The sequence below is a fragment of the Peromyscus californicus genome, unplaced genomic scaffold (genome assembly GCF_007827085.1).
Source record: "Peromyscus californicus insignis strain IS unplaced genomic scaffold, ASM782708v3 Scaffold_3__1_contigs__length_106647218, whole genome shotgun sequence".
NCBI lineage: Eukaryota > Metazoa > Chordata > Mammalia > Rodentia > Cricetidae > Peromyscus > Peromyscus californicus.
This window is the reverse complement of record NW_026294551.1, coordinates 57140583-57157788: the sequence shown is the minus strand read 5'-3', so window position 1 is coordinate 57157788 and position 17206 is coordinate 57140583. Positions and strand designations below refer to the sequence as shown.

The window sequence follows — 17206 nt, the reverse complement described above, 5'->3', positions numbered from 1 at the left end:
CCAAATATTATGACTGCTGAAATGCATGTGTGATTTGAGAAAAATGACAGAAAAACACTTTTACTGTTGAGTAGGAACAAGCAATCTATCCATATAACTTTATTGTTACTGTTCTGTTTCTTTAAATTGTAATACCATTTACATATAGTGAAATGTTCAAATCATAACCATGCAGTACATTAAGTTTTGGCAAATTCATACACACTTGGGTATTCCAAGATTTAACAAGACAGAAAGCCTGTCTTGTTAGCCTAGGTAGCTCCCTGTGCCATCCTTGTCAATCTCCCCAAGACAAGGATTGTTCTGATCTTAACCACTACCACTGATTTCAGCCTTGTCGACTCTGGAATTTCAGACAGATGAACCAAATGGTGTGTGCTCTCCTTTGTGCCTAGCTTTGTCTTAGCACTTCTGGATTTACATATGCCTATGTGGATTAGTAATTTTTATTGCATTCTAGTAAGATACAATTTATCTATCCATCCTCCTATTACTAGACTTTTGTATTCTTTCTAGTTTTGGGAAGCACAATGAACAGTTACTATGAATGTTCAAATGCAATTTTTCATACAACATTTTTACCCTGGGCAATGAATACAAGGCTAGGTCATGTTTTAATCCGTAAGAAACCATCCAGGAGTTCCCTGAAGTAATTAAACCCTTTTTTATTCCCTCAACAATATATGAGAATTCTAATACCATCCTTTTAAGGGCCATTCTGGCAGGTGAGCAACATCATTCTTATTTTAATCTATCTCTTCTGATCACTAATGTTAAACATGTCTTCCATTTCCATGTATTTATTACCTAGTCCTAAGTTTCTTTGTGAAATGTCCACATAAGCCTAAAACCCAATTTGTAAATGGGGTCATTTGTTCTAAGTAGTTCATTATATATCCAAAAGTCCTTTGTCAGGTAAATGAAGAATTATCTCCTCACTGCATGACTGGCCTATATACTTTCCTAAGAAACTTCTGGTAAGCAGAAACATTATCTTCAGTGAAGTTCAATTTATCTCTGATGGCAATTTATAGTACTAAGTATGTTCCTCTGTGTGTCAATTAAGTCTTTACCTATGCCAGATAAATACATTAGGATGTTTTCCTTCATAAGCTGAATGGAATTTCTTCTCTACCCTTTAGTACAATGCTGTATCTCAAGCACATGGTGTAAATTAGGAATTGGGGTTCACTCTGCCATAGATCTCATCCCAGTGTGCTCCATCAACACAAAAGGTCTATTCTTCACCTGGAACTGTACAGGCACCTTAGACAAAAATTAACAGACTGTACATATGTGTTCAAGTACTGAACTTCTATTCCATCTTATTAATGTATTTGTCTAACCACAATACCATTCTTCTACAAAGCTTTAGTATCTTCATACTAAACCTTGAAATCAAGTAATGTACATCCATCACCTTCATTATTTTTTATAAAAATATTTTTCACTATTCTACATCCTTTATATTTCCACATAAATTACATAATCAAAACGTGTGTGTGTGTGTGTGTGTGTTGCTAAGTTGCTAAGCTATTCCTGAGTTGAATTAATAATGAATGTGATAAGAACAGACAGCTTAGTAATACTGTACTTTCCAGTCCAGGGAATACACCATTCCATTGTTTGCGTGCATGTGCAGTGCATGTTAAGGTTTTAAAGGTCCTCCTGAGTTGAATTAATAAATGAAAGTGAGTGATAAGAACAGACAGCGTAGTAATCCTGTACTTTTCAACATAGGAATACATTTGTGTGTGTGTGTGTGTGTGTGTGTGTGTGTGTGTGTGTGTGTGTGTGTGTATGTATGTGTGTGTGACTGTGTATGGCTGTGGTGATAAGGGGACTTGGCACATGCTAGGCAAGCACTCTATCACTGAGCTACATACATGACTAGACCGAATAAGACATCCTGCCCATGTATTCAAGTCTTTCATTTTCTCTCAGTAACTGATGTGTTAGAAATTCTTAATGTGTTTTCTTCAAGTATATCTATAAAAGGTTTGTACTTTTAAGGCCTCTATAATCATTCTAACATTTTACTTTCCAGTATTTATGTATACTAACAGATGGTTATAGAAAGAACTGATTTCATTACCCTGACCCCTTGCTCAAGTCACTTCATAATTTTAGTAATTTTGGTAGATTAAGGTTTTCTACATATGCAATCACAACATCTGTCTGAAAAAAGAATAGTTTGTAATCCAATCTTTAAGTCTTTCTGTTCAGAGACCATAGACAGCACTGAGTCTTTTATCACTATGTGTTCCATAGTGAGTACACTTCCTCAGATGCCACCAATGAGGGAGGAACTACACCCTTAGTTTAATGAATTGTTTTTGATAAGTAATGTCAAATATTTTTCTGTACCTGTTGAATTCCCCTTATTTTTCTCCCTTGGTTTATTAATACAGTGAATTATAAGGATCATTTTCAAATACCCAATCAAGATGAATCCAATTTTGTGTTTATGAGGATTTAACTGTGTTTATTAATGCTGGAGTTCCATGGTCTCCTTTGCTTTATAATGTGGTTGTCTGGTTTCTATCAGTGTTATGCTGACTCCAAAGTATGAGCTAAGAAATGTTCCTTACTCTGTTGTCTAAAAAGCTCTGTAAACGTAATTTTTTTTTTTTTTTTTTTTTTTTTTTTTTTTTTTTTTTTGCTGTTGTTTCTTTCTACCAGGGCCTCACACACATTAGGTAGTGTCATTAACAGACACACTGAGATACACCCCATACCTATCCCTTTTTTTATTTGCTCTCAGGTACAGGAAAACCACCAAGGTCCCACATTTCCTTTCTGAGAATGTCTAAAGTACAAATAAATTCAACTTTTTACCAGATGAGGGATTTCTTAAGTTAGCTTTGGTTATTTATGTCACAAACTAACTCAACTTGCTAAATTTCTTGTGATAAATTACTGTATTTCTGTAGTGATAGCCAGCCCCTCTTTCAATTTTACAGTGGTAGCTTGGAGTCTTTTTCGTCTCTTTTTTGGGAGGGCGCACCTTGTCCTCCCAAGTGGTAGATCTACAACAGACTGACTCTATGTGTCGCTGGACTTCTTTTTTTTTTAAATGTCCTAGGCATTTATCACTGCTGTTAGTTTTCTTCTTTTGAGACAGAGTCTGGCTATATAACCCATGCTGGGCTCTTGATTCTCTAGACTCCTACCTGCCATACAGCAAATGGGTGCACAGTACCTCACTTATTTATTTCCTTTTAGGAACAACTTTTGAAATGATTGAGTATTCTCTATTATTCACCTATTTCATGTCACCTAAAGTTCTGCTATTTTTATTATCAAAGGAATTCTAATTTAACACTTGAATTCACTCTTTTCTAGCTCTTCAATATTACTCATTAATCTTCTAAAGAGACTTTGTGCCTTGCCTAGGTAGTGAGATACTTTGTAACAATATCCTTAGGCACCGGGTGGTGGTGGCACTTGCCTTTTATCACAGCACTTGGGAGGCAGAGGCAAGTGAATCTCAGTGAGTTAGAGGCTAAACTGGTCAACAAGGTGAGTTCCAGGATAGCCAGAACTGTTACACAGAGAAATCCTGCCTCGAAAAACAAACAAACAAAAAAACACCCAATGTTGCTGTGGGATAATGTTTTTGTATACTGGTTTAATAAAACACCAATTGGCAGGGCAAGCAGAATAGGAGAATTCGGGGAAGAGGAAGGGGAGACTCAGGAGCTGCCAGCCAGACACAGAGGAAGCAAGATAACAAGACAGAACTGAGAAAAGGTACTAAGCCACGTGGCTAAACATAGATATAAGAATTACAGTTAATTTAAGTGTTAGAGCTAGTCAGTAATAAGCCTGAGCTAATAGCCGAGCAGTTATAATTAATATTAAGCCTCTGAGTGATTATTTTATAAGCGGCTACGGTACCATGGTGGCCGGGCAGAACCAGAGAAACTTTCGACTACACAGTAGCTTTAGGCTTCTTTTTCTGACTCTTTAGAACTTCCATAATTTCTCAGATTGAGTTTAACTGATGCCCATTTCTGAGTGGGGGGGGGCGGATTTGACTTAAGAAACATGTAGGGCCAGGCTTCATGGTATACACCCAGAATCCATACACTTAGGTAGCTGAGGTAAGAGTTTCAATCCAGCCTGGGCTATATACTCAATTTAAGATCATTCCTAAAACTCTCTTAAACTCTCTACCATCGCAAAAAGAAAAGTATTCAGAGATCAGCTTTCAATGGGAACACATCATTCCTTCAATCAAAAGGTTTAATTTCAAAGCCCCCACTAATACCAACTTCTAAATAGACATGCAGTATCTTCCTTTTGCTCTTCTAACACTAGTGAACAGACATTTGTGAGAATCAAGCTCACAATGTTAAAAAAAAACTAGGAAAGGAGGTAGCACTAGAGAAGAAACAGCAGCTGCCCACAGCCCTGGCAGCCAGGTCATCAAATGCGTGTGATGCCTACTGCTCGGCCACATATTGTAAAAATCATGGTAACAGTAAAGAATGGAAGCTGAGTGTTTTGTTAACTCTACATGATAAAGAAAAACTTGAAAAGTGGCTAGAGAATGTGAAATGAGACTCTTGGATTCCCAGTAAATATCAGTTCCCATGCAGTGTTCATTTAACTCCTGACTCTGTTGATGTCAAATGGGGTATCCTTTATTTAAAGCAAACTACAATTCCAACAGTATTTTTCTTTGCCTGAAGACTGTCAGGGAAAAGATATTTCTTAAAAAAAAAAAAAAAAAAAAAATACCCAGAGGAAAAAACTGGAACATGAGAAAGAAGTATGTTGAAACCTGAGTCTAAATCATTTGCGTCAAATAAAGTGAAGAAAAATAGGTAACACTGGTGTACTGCCTGAACATGTACAGTTACCCACTTGATTCAACTGCCATAGTGAAGCCACCAGGTTTAATAGCAGAGCATACAAAGTAACACATTAACTCTTAAACAAGATACTTTGGAAACATCAAAAATCAAGATTTAATTGTAGCTGGGTTTTGTGCATCTTCTGAGAATCTAAATTCTGAAACTGTCACTTTGACAACTTCAAATTCAGAAGATATCATTACCAATCATCTTGCTAATTCAAACTTTATAAATAATTCTGTGGAAACTGTGTCAGATCAGGAAAATTCATTCCTCTTCAGCACAATTAAGAATTAAACACAGGGCTGGAGAGATGGCTCAGAGGTTAAGAGCACTGACCGCTCTTCCAGAGGTCCTGAGTTCAATTCCCAGCAACCACATGGTGGCTCACAACCATCTGTAATGAGATCTGGTGCCCTCTTCTGACCTGCAGTCATACATGCTGTATACATAATAAATAAATAAATCTTTAAAAAAAAAAAAAAGAATTAAACACAAATAACAAATCTGTTATTGCCATTTTTATACCCACAGAAACTTCAAAAGCTGCAGTTAACTCTGTCACACCAGCCCCCAAGTAAGCCATGGAAATGGAGGTTACTGACTTAGACTCCTTAAATAAGAATGCAGACCACAGTGCACAAGTTTTACAAACTGAACATTCATACTGCAGACAAGACATAAAGAAGGAACATCTTTGGAAAGTTTCTAACCTATATTCAAAGGCCACTCTTCTTCAGCTACAAGAACAACAATCTCTAGCAAGATTGAAGACTTCGGAAGGTTTTCTAAGCCAACTAAGGCAGGAGAACTGGCTATCTGAAGAAAATGTCGAGATAATAGAGAACCATTTCACAACATATGAAGCCACTGTGATGTAAGTTTTGAAAGTTATGATTTTTGTATAAGCTTTTTCCAATTAAATCAAAGTGATATGTGAAGTGAACCTTGTCCTGTAGATAAAGTTCTTAATAAAGCTATGAAAATGCACTAATGTTACAAATAACATCCTCTTCTTACAATGTTCATTATAATAGGGGAAACTAGAAGAGATGGTTCCCTAATTAGAGCTAAAACAGTAAGATTTATTTATTAAAAACAATGAACAAAAACACAGTCAAAACTGACCAGACTACATTAATCACAGTTCTGCCACTGGCATATGACTTGATACAAGCTAGTATCTTGACTCTCAAAGGGCTAGGAATGTAACTTGGTGATAGAGAACTTGGCTGGTTTATGCAAGGCCTTAGAGCTCAGTCACCAGTACTGGGGGGGGAAAAAGGAGACTCAGTCACTAACCTGTAAAATAACAGCACTTATTCTATCATTAATAGTCTGTTTCTTTGTAGTTCCTTCCCTTTCTATGAAGATACTTTATCAGAAAAGATTTTCTACAAGATGATATACACTTATGTAATAGTAGAAGTTGGCTAGAATTTAATATTAACTATTCGATTATCTTCAATATCCTTGGTGTTATGTAACCCATTTGGCTTCAATTACACACCTATAATGTAAAGGAAAACATCACTATTAGTATTCTATTTCAGTTGAACTCAGTTGATGTTTTAAACGTGAAAGAGAATATATCTCAGTATTTTATTTATGTGTATATATAGTTCACCATTGTAATACAGTCATCTAAGTGCCTGAACATCCTGTATTTGTAAAACTATATTTATAAACCAAAAAGTTTAATCTTAAAGATATTTTACAAATCATAGTTTTACATCTATTTTTTAATAGGTATGATTTTTTGAAGTATATTTCTATTAATTTTTATATCTAAAATGACAGTATAACACTTAAAACTATATATTCCCTTCTATATATATTTTAGTAAAGCTTATAGGGAAGAAATTATAACTAAATAGCTAAGACTTTATCCAAAGAGAACTGATGATGTTATAAATAAAAATACTGTTAGTATCCATATTGAATTTCAGAGAAATAAATTTAAAACTGAAGACTATGGAATCAACACACACGTGAGGAAGAAGTGGCATGGGCCCTGAGCACTGCCAACAGAACAACTGGATGTGGTACTGCCTGTGGTACTGAGCACAGTCCTATTGATCTCATCCTCCGTTTGTTTGGGGGTTTTGATTTTTGTTTTTGTTGTTGTTTTTAAATGAAAACTAGTCCTCTAGTAGGATGGTTCTGAGCATTCTATAATATAAAAAAAGATGTCTGGGGACCTAGAAAATAAAAAGTACTCAATAAATATTAGTTCCCCTGAATTACAAATAACTATTTTGTAAGTGAATAGTTATTATTTTAGTTATATGTCACTTTGCTTCTTCAGGATAATAAAACTAATTGGTATTATTTAACTGTGCTAGATAATGTAAAAACACATTATTGTTTTATTAGATGACTATGAAGGAAAACACCCAAAATTAAGTATTCCTGTGTTACATTTTGCTAATAAACAATATACAACAGGTCATACAAAAATGGAGGGGGAAACCTTACATAGAAGTGAAGATCATTCTAATTTCCTATTTTTTAATTATAACTTTTTCAGGAATAATGTATATATCTAACTATGTTTCTTTAAACTAAATGGACTAAAATAAGTATTTAAGGTATTTTCTTGATTTGGGTCTAATCAACTGAGAATCTTCTCAATATAACCCAATTGATCTCTAAAGTTTTATCTGTAGATTCTGACCAATTCATTTTTTATTTGAACTATTACAAGAGTCTCTTAATCCTGTACATACTGTTAACTACCCTATATATATAAGTCATAGAGCTAACTAACACTATCATCCACCTACCACAGTTTCCAAGCTCAGAAATGTCAAGTTACTTTCTAATACCCACTAAAGTAAAAGCAAAACTTTTTACCAAAAAAAAGGGAAGAAAAAATAGTAACAATAAATACTAGGAAGAACAAAGTAAAAGTAAGCAGTAACTGAATTAGCAAGGCAGAAAAATCTGAAATGAAGAACTGCCTACAACAGAGGATTCAAGAGAGCAGACGAAGGAAGGAAGGAAGGAAGGAAGGAAGGAAGGAAGGAAGGAAGGAAGGGAGGGAGGGAGGGAGGGAGGGAGGGAGGGAGGGAGGGAGGGAGGAAGGAAGGAAAGATGGTTTTCACTACAGAATATCAAATACAAGAAGCATCAATGAGGATGCAGAATAGGGTCAATCCCAGAACCTATTTGAACCCATAGGACATAAGAAGTCACAGAGCCTTAGATAATGCCAAGCAAACATGACCCCTTTCTGGTTCAGCAGTGACCTAAGGTACAAGCACAGGGAGGAAACACAGCAGAAGTCTGTAATAGAGATAAACCTCACCCTTCTGCCTAGTTTGAATCCCCAAGTGCAGCAAGCAGCCTCATGCATAAACCATCCCTCCACAACAGAATCTACTCTCTGCCTATTAAAGGGAGAGAAGGGGACAGAGACAGACTAGGCAGAGATCAGGTGTCCTGGGGCTACTTGGGGAATGCAGGCAGAGCCCTTTCTCACCTCCAGCTAAAAAGCTCTTTGTCTTTTAGCTGTCAACTTTGTACAGAAGTTAAGAAAGCACTTCCACAGAACTTCACTCTCTCTGCCCTCCCACCAAACTCTTCCCCACTCTCTCCCTCAACTCCTCAAATGAAATAATGAACATTAGTATTATAACTCAGAACTGCACACTACAGCCAGGCCAGAAATAGTGATAGTGCTGAGTAGAAGCCAGCACTTAGTTTCCACCTGCTCATATCTACAGAAAAAGTTAAAGGCAAAAGTTGGCCAGGTGTGCTGACCCAAGCCTATAATCTCAGCACTCAGAAAGCTGAAGCAGGAGGATATTGTGAGTTAGAGGCCAGTCTGAACTACATAGACTCTGTCTCAAAAAAAAGATAAAATTTTCTACATTGTACCCAACAGTGCTCTTTTCAGTGAAGTTTTACTGAGGAAGTGTATTAGAGAATTCACAGTACTGGAGATTAACATCGGATTTTAAAATGGAATCTTTGTTCCAAGATATCAAACAAAGGGAAATGAGGCCTTGGTCTCAACAAAAGGCCCTGAATTTAAATTGTAGATCCCAGTGCTTAAGCCCCCAAAATATCAATACTCATTTATTTTCAGGTTAGTCTAAATATATACTGTGGGGCAGGGGGGAGTGAGTGTGAGTGGGGGGGGGGGGGCGGGGGGAGGGGTTCACCTGCATGTATGTTTATGTACCCAGTACCCACAGAGACCAGAAGAAGGTGTCAAACTCCAGGAAACTGGAGTTACAGATGATTGTGAGACTCTAGCTAAGCTCTTAAGAGAACCTTAACCATGAGTGGATAGCTTTCCCAGACAGCTAACCTTCATTCTAAAGTTACTGGTGAAACCCTTAATACATACACACAGTTCTCACTTGTAGACATTACTATGGCAAAAATAAAGTATTTCAGTCGCCCCTGCTAAAGGACACCGTACCCACTTGCTACTGTTTGCAAAAACAAGGTGTGCCTAACTTCAGAAGAGAACCAGTAACTGTGCCTCTTTGAGAAGACTAGATATATCTGAAGTCCAATAAAGCCTGAACCCAGACATTAATAAATTATTTTTAAATCATAAGATACTCTGTGCAGCTTTTTAACTGTAACTGTCACCACCTGCTCTCTGCATCTCAACACTAGGACTAGATGAAAATACAAATGGATAAATGTACAGCATCTGGCTGTCATGCTCAGGAAGGTTTGGGGGAATAGATTACTATTTAATACACCACATCAATTAGACTGAAGGTTTTGGTAAATTATTATTTCTGAAGTTATTAGCATGTTCCCAGTATTTTCAGTAAGATACATTACCATTTCTATCTTTTTAAAATATTGACTAATAAAAGGCAACACCAACATCTGTACACTAACTTGAACCAACTGATATACCAAACGAATCTTCTAGAAACAAGAATCTATTTCCACTAAGTGAACAGTGGGGACGGACACAGTGAGAAGACAGCTGCGCTCCTAAATACAACCTGCACTTTAGCTGAAAGCCCAAAGTTTATTAAGAAAGATATAAGTGAGCCTGTGTCTCTGAATGTATTTTCCAAAGTAAACATTTAAAAAAGAAAACTGTGTTCAACTTAAGACTACAGAATCAGTAACTTTCTATTTAAGTTCAAAGAATGACATTTGAAATTATTGTAAGGAAACAGCAACAGCAGCCCCTTGCTTGGCATGAAGTGCAGCAGTGGGAAAGCTCTGCCCTTAGTCCCTGAGTGTACTCACATGTGTGGGTTCTGGACTCCTGTAGTGTTAGGATGGAGAGTAAACCGTGCTGTCGATTTGACAGGTGGATTGGCAAAATTCAACTTCAATGCTTTGCGTTTACCTGAGAAAGGAGAAACACAAAGGAAAAGTTTCAAATGGTAACCACAAATACATGCAATGATTAAATTCAATTACTTTTTTAACATTCAAGTATTATAAAACTGGTTATTACTTTGAAGGCATGAGAAATTCAGTGAAAGGCAGAGAAACTTGCTTTAATGAATCAGTCACTATAGAACAATGTTTGAAAAGGCAACAAGTATCTTCTAATGAAAAGAAAGTAAACAAAAGCTATCTCATGCCCATGCCCACAAATCACTCTCTGCTGCAGGTCATCAGATGATGCTTGGTGCTTCCTGTTCAGAGTCCAGAAGTCTAACACTTGGCAGGAAAAGTACCAGTCTCAGTAGGATCGTCTAATCCACGGTGAGCTCAAACACTGCAGTGTTAGAAGCCAAATGTCTTCAGTTTAACCAAAATCCCCTTTCCTTCCTTCCTTCCTTCCTTCCTTCCTTCCTCCCTCCCTTCCTTCCTTCCTTCCTTCCTTCCTTCCTTCCCTTCCTCCCTCCCTTCCTTCCTTCCTTAACAATGTAAGTGTTGAGTGACAGATCTGAAGCATTCTGAAGCTCTGATAGTAAAAACTATCACAGCATGGGTCTACCTCAAGCTAACAACACAGGTACCCCAACAGTTACTTCCTAGAAGCAATTTCTTTGAGCTTAAATGCAGGGAAGTATCAGCATTTTTTAATACACAAGTAAACTCTGTCCATTATAGAAAAACCAGAAAATTCAGAGAAAAGTTTTTAAAATGTTAAACATATATGTAATATATAGCATTTTTAAAACATGTGTATCCATGTATCACTCCAAAATAACAATTTGTTGCTTTCTGTTGCAAACTGTTTCTCTAAACATAGACCAACAAATGTTTTATCTCAAAATTTCACTCAGGCCATGGTACTGCTTCAACATGCTTTTCTTGCTACCCATATTTCCTTCTGGGCCAATAAATCACATGGAATCAATTCTTTAGGGTTTCTACACATATTCTGTAACAGAATAGGGCTTTCACTCATTCTGGTTTTGTGTTCATTTTAGGGATATTTTCTCCGGCACTTCTGTCTCCAGAGCGTTTCATACACACGTCTAGCTACTCAGTCAATCTCTACAATCAACACTTGCCCACCTCAGTCAATTCTAAAGGTTTACTAGAACACACCAACTGCAGATACAAGATTGGGGAGTGAAGCAAGGGATGTCAGACTGAGAACATAGAGCTCCTGGGCAGTCCTGAGAGCAGCTGTGAGGGATGGGCCTTTGACGATCAGAAAGATACTAGGCACAGCACTTCAGAAATAAGTATGGTACAGGAGTTTTCCACATGACCTGCTCTTTCAGTTATCAAACTTTACTTTCAAACCACTTTCATCTGACTCAACTAGGGTCTTTCAAACTATGTGCAAGAGGTGGTCTGCGTACAAGAATATCAGATTTCATTTTAAAAGTATATATTACTAGGGGGGTGGGGAACAAAACATTTTTGGTTGTTTGTTTGATATAGGGTTTCATGAAGCCCACCTGTCCTCAAAGTCACCATGTAACTGAGTAATGAGTTTGATCTGTTAATTCTCCTGTCTCCACCTCCTGAGTGTGAGTGCTAGGATTATAGACATGCATTACCACCCATAGTTTAAAACTTAAAATTAAAACCAAAACTAGGAAAAATCATTTGGACAAAGCAGCAGGCTAAAAGATACGTTAAAAATTTTTATCAGCTACACATCTGATAGAGGGCTAATATCCAAAATATATAAAGAAAACACATACACAAAAAAAACTGGACATCAAGAAAACATAATACCATTAAAATGGGGTACATTCTAAACAGAATTCTCAAACAAAACTCAAATGACTAAGAAGCACTTAAAAAATGTTCAACATCCTTATTCATCAGGGAAATGCAAATCAAAACTACTTTGAGATTTCATCTTATATTAATGAGAATGGCAATGACCATGGCTGGTGAGGATATGGAGTAGGGAATTCCCATTGCTGGTGGGAGTGTACAGCCACTATAGAAATCAGTTTGGTGACTCTTCAGAAAGATGGACTCAATTTATCTCAATTTCCAGACATCCCACTCTTGGGCATATACACAAAGGATGCTTCATCCTACTACAGAGACTTGCTCAACCACGTTCACTGCTGCTCTATTCATAATAGCCAGAAATTGGAAACAACCTAGATGTCTGTCAATGGATGAAGAAAATGTGGTACATTTATACAATGGAGTATATATTACTAGGGGGTTGCCATTAAAAAAATAAATAAATAAAATCCTCAAGTTCACAGGTAAATGGATGGAACTTAAAAAAAAAAATCCTAAATAAGGTAACTCAGATCCAGAAAGACAAATATGGTGTGTATTCACTTATATGCTGATGTTAGCTGTTATGTCATTGATAAGCAAGCTATAACCCATTGAACCACAGAGGCTAGATAGAGAGTAAGGGACTGAGGGTGGGGATGGACCTCCCTAGGAAAGTAAATAGAATAGTTGGAGGGTAGACTGGAATGGGAGGATCAAACAGGAAGGGGGACACAAAAGGGGGACAAGGAAGGGAATATGGCGAGGGACTAAAACTAATTTGAGAGGTCATATGGAAACAGTAGAAGCTTCCTATAATGTATACATATATGAAGGCAATCTAAATGAAATGGCCAGATAATGAGGGAGAGAGAGCCCCAACTGGGCACCTCTCATAACAAAATGAAACTTCCAGTACTGGGAATGGGTTACAGCTAATCAAGTTCTTGGCCAAAGGGATCCCCATGGGAATGCCCAAACTATTGCCAAGTCTCCACAAACTGAGAGTAAGCCCCTATGGCTAAAGACAACACCTATACAACTCACTGAACTCAGACAAGTCAAGCTGGTGCTTACCTAGAGCCTTCACCCCTATTCATGGTACTGGAAGGCACTCTGCATGCTAACAAAGAAGAAAGGTAAATACCAACCCCGCTACAAACCCTTCAATCTACAGGAGTGAACCACCTGCAAGATACGCTGGTGCAATAGTGGCACAAAGCTGCTGGGAGTAACCAACCAATATCTACTTTGAGTTAAGGCCAGTTCCATGACGTGGACCCCCACCCAATGATGCTTGGGTGGCCAAGAACCTGAGATTACATAGGCCAGGAACCCAGGAGAAAACCAAATGCTACTGTTCTGCTAAAGGAATGTAGCAATAAAATGACTCCTAATGACATTCTCCTATACCCATAGATCTTTGCCTTGCTCAGCAATCATCACATAAGCTTCCTCCTGCAGTAAATGAGAACAGACACAGAGACCCACAGCCAGACAATATGCAGGGAGTGAGAGACCTTGCAACACTGAGCCCAAAAAGGGAGGTCTCCATCAAATTCCTCCTCTCAGGGATCGGGGAACTCTGTGGAAGAGGAGGCAGAAAGAGTGTAAGAGCCAGAGGTGATGGTGGACACCAAGGAATCAAGGCCTTCTAGTGACAACAGGGCTGGCACACATATGAACTCACAGAGACCGTGACAACATGCACAGGGCCTGCAGGGGTCTACACCAGATGGTATTCTAGAGCTGAAAGAAGTTATCTCTAATTGACAGTCACTTGCAAATGAAAAGTTAGTTTTCTCCAAGGGAGTCTCACTGGGGAAACTACTCTGAAAGGTAGGCCCCATGCCCAGCAGTAGATGGCCAACACAAAATGAACTCAAAATTATCTTTGGAGATTGTCTCATAATGGTAAGTCAGGGAGGGTTTTAATTTTTGTTTTTTTTTTTCTTACAAGTCCTTTGTGTATATATTATAGTTTCCAGTTTGGGGTTTTTAAGAGTGTATGAACATGTGTGTCTCTGCATCTATATGTGGTTCTTGTGCTTTTCCTTTGGTTCTTTTTCTTGATTGTTTTGTCATAGCCCAATGTTTTTAAAATCATCATTGTATTGCATTATTATTCCTTAGATGCCTGTTAGTTTTCTAAGGAGAGACACAAAGGACATGGATCTGGATGGGAGGGAAGATGGGGAGAAACTAGAAGTCGGAGGAGGGAAAACCATAATCAGAAAACATTGCATGGAAAAATATATTTTCAATTAAATCAAATCAGTTAAAATGCTTTCCTGGAGGTGTGGGGTAGGGAGGGAAACAGTGGCAGAGTAACCTCAGCCAAACTAGAGCCTGTTAATATAGACCAGGCTAGCCTGAAACTGACAATGAATGATTCTCTCCCGCTTCTGCCTTTGTGCTCTGGGATTACAGGTGTCACCACCACATGTGGCACTGCAAGGTGATCTTTAACATTTAGAAACAAAGCAAGAAAGAAAGTTGTTGGGTATGGTGACTTGTGCCATCACACAGGAAGCTGAGGAAAGGGAATTACCTCAGGTATGAGGTCAAGCTGGTCAACACAAGCAAGTTCCAGGCTGCCAGGGCTACACTATGAGACACTCTCTCTCTCTCAAGCAAAATAAAACAAATTTGACAAAGAACATTAATATAAACAAGAACTGTGTGAAGTTCTAATACCAGAAACATTCAAGATGTTTTATTTGTTAAAGTGGCCCCATCTTAAGTACAAGCTTGGCTAGAGAACACACTGGTCAGGGTGACTAGGTCAAACCACCACCAACAGAAAATTGCTTTTAAAATTCAGCAATATGAAAATATTCTTTTATGAAATGCTCCTTTCTTCTTGAAGAGCTGTCCTTGTGATTCTCAAAGGCAAGGGATTTGCCCTGATGGGACTCACTGTGTTGGAGTCTAAATAGTTCCTTCTACTTTGTCTTCAGTGAATGGGAACAGTGCTTCAGCCACCCTCTCACCACTGAAGCGTGGAATCAGGTCATTTGTCTTCCAGTTTCCAGGTCCACAAATACAAATTATTGAGCCAGGATGGACAATACACTGAGTCTCACCATTAACTGACTAAAATGATCCTGATGATTGTGTTATGCTGTAATGTGATTAAACTCTGGGGATGGTGAAGTAATATAAATGTATTTTGCACATAAGCTATATATGACCAATTTAGGACCAGAGTGTAGTGGGCTGAATGGTGACCCCTAAAGATACTAAGTCCTATTCCCTGGAACCTATGAATGTTGGGTTATATAGCAAAGATAGCATTGAAAATTAAAGATGAGCAAGCATGCATCTTAATGAGCTGAACCCAACGAAGTCACCAAGTTAAAAGCTGAACATCATTTGTCACATGCTGTGCTTAAAAACAACTAACACACACATCATGCATGATCTCTCTAGATGAACAAAAACTGACAAAAGACAGAACAAAGAACTGATGAAAACAAAACACTAAACAACTTTCTCAATTTGTGGGTGAGGGGCCAGAAACAGGCAAACTACAGGGAATGCTGAAGCAAGCTGCTACAATGAAAGTTCACTTGAGCTATTTTCTTGATGATAAAGATAGTTAAAGCACACAGAAAAGAGGAATTCTTTTTCAGCACTGTAGCTTAACAAAAATCAAGTTGAAGGAGAGGGGCTTTAAAGGCAATTAACTTCAAAAACAAACGTACATAGTTTAATACAATGTGATTTATGTAAGTTAGATTTAAACATGGTCTACACTCAATCTGCAAATAAGTATCTATTCCAACCATTCACTAACAAATATATGAAAGAACTATAAGTTTTCAGTCTCTCCAGATGCAAAGGTCTCAACTACAAGGAGACTAAGACCAGTTGTCCTGCCAGCTCTCATGCAGACACCCAACCCTGCCAACCATTAGCTGATAATGAACTTGAAACTAGTCTTGAGGAGGAAAGGACTCAGGCTGAGGAGACTAAGGCAGGGGAGGAAGAGGGTGGCCTTGCAGACCCGAGATGCTCCTTCCAAACATCCACAGGTAATCAGCTTTTCCTTCAAAGCATCCCCTTCCCTCACCCATCAGTGCTGATTCCTCCTTTCCTCAAGTGTCCCCACTGCTGCCATGTATTCAGGTATGTCCTGCTGATGGGTTGGTGTTGAAGATGGAACCTGAGGCTTCCTGCACACTAAGGACCAACTCTGACACTGAGCTATAACCTTGGTTATTTGTAATCACTAAAAATACAAACACACATAACACTACTATGAATTTTTTAAATTAAACTTTGAAAGAAAGGAAGAGAGAGAGAGAGAAAGAAAGAAAAAGGAAGGAAGGAAGGAAGGAAGGAAGGAAGGAAGGAAGGAAGGAAGGAAGGAAGGAAGGAAGAAAGAAAGAAAGAAAGAAAGAAAGAAAGAAAGAAAGAAAGAAAGAAAGAAAGAAAGAAAGAAAGAAAGAAAGAAAGGGGAAGGGAAGGAAAGGAAAGGAAAGGGAAGGAAAGAAACCAACCGAAGGCTAGAGATGTCTCAGGGGTTTCCTATGAGAAGACAATGCCAGAAAAGGAAAATGATCCCAATGCTTACTGATCTGGGAACAGACATGACACACACTGCCCCAGGTAACTCCACTTCAGCTGCTCAAGTAACTGGAGTAGAAATGTGGGTATACATTGCACTCAATGCTTTTGCTGTAAGCACAGGTCAGTATATGTATTTCCCAAGAACTGCTCTGGACCCCTGTTGGAAACACTGCCTAACTTTGGTTCTCCTCATGGCTTGTGGAAAGTGAGAACATTTGTTAATACTAGAAAAATTAAAATCATGCCTGGCCCACCAGCTGGCCTGGGCAGTTTGGCAGCCCAAGACCCCAAGGACTGAGGGGAGCACCCTCTTGGCACTACTCTTAGAGTTCTGCTGTCCAATCTGTCTGAGAAGAGAACATCCCACACTAGTCAAAATGAGCTCACTTCACCTACACATTGTTCTCCTCAAAGTTCCCACAAGAAAGGCACTGTCAACTATAGGGCCATCAAGGTTACTAAGAACCATGAATCTGAAAATTGGGGCTCCAGGAGGAATTGGGGAGGGAGGAGGTGAGTATGATTAAAATACAGTAAATATATTATATGCACATATGAAATTCTCAAAGAATAAAATATTTAGAGTTCTTCATCCTTTTGCTTAGAGCTAAGTAAAGTTGGGCATA

General features: G+C 38.2%; 1 protein-coding gene and 1 pseudogene across 6 annotated transcripts in view; one reads left to right on the top strand and one right to left on the bottom strand.

Moving 5' to 3' along the window:
• The window catches only part of Map2k4 (mitogen-activated protein kinase kinase 4), a 96961-nt gene that overhangs the window by 55733 nt on the left and 24022 nt on the right, over positions 1 to 17206 (bottom strand). For all 6 annotated transcript variants that reach the window (XM_052756906.1, XM_052756908.1, XM_052756907.1 and 3 more), the window contains one exon: positions 10095 to 10197. In XM_052756906.1, the coding sequence (XP_052612866.1) occupies positions 10095 to 10197 (103 nt within the window). Of the gene's footprint in view, positions 1 to 10094; positions 10198 to 17206 lie in introns of those variants that run through there.
• Positions 4327 to 6445, top strand: LOC128121438 (THAP domain-containing protein 5-like; annotated as a pseudogene).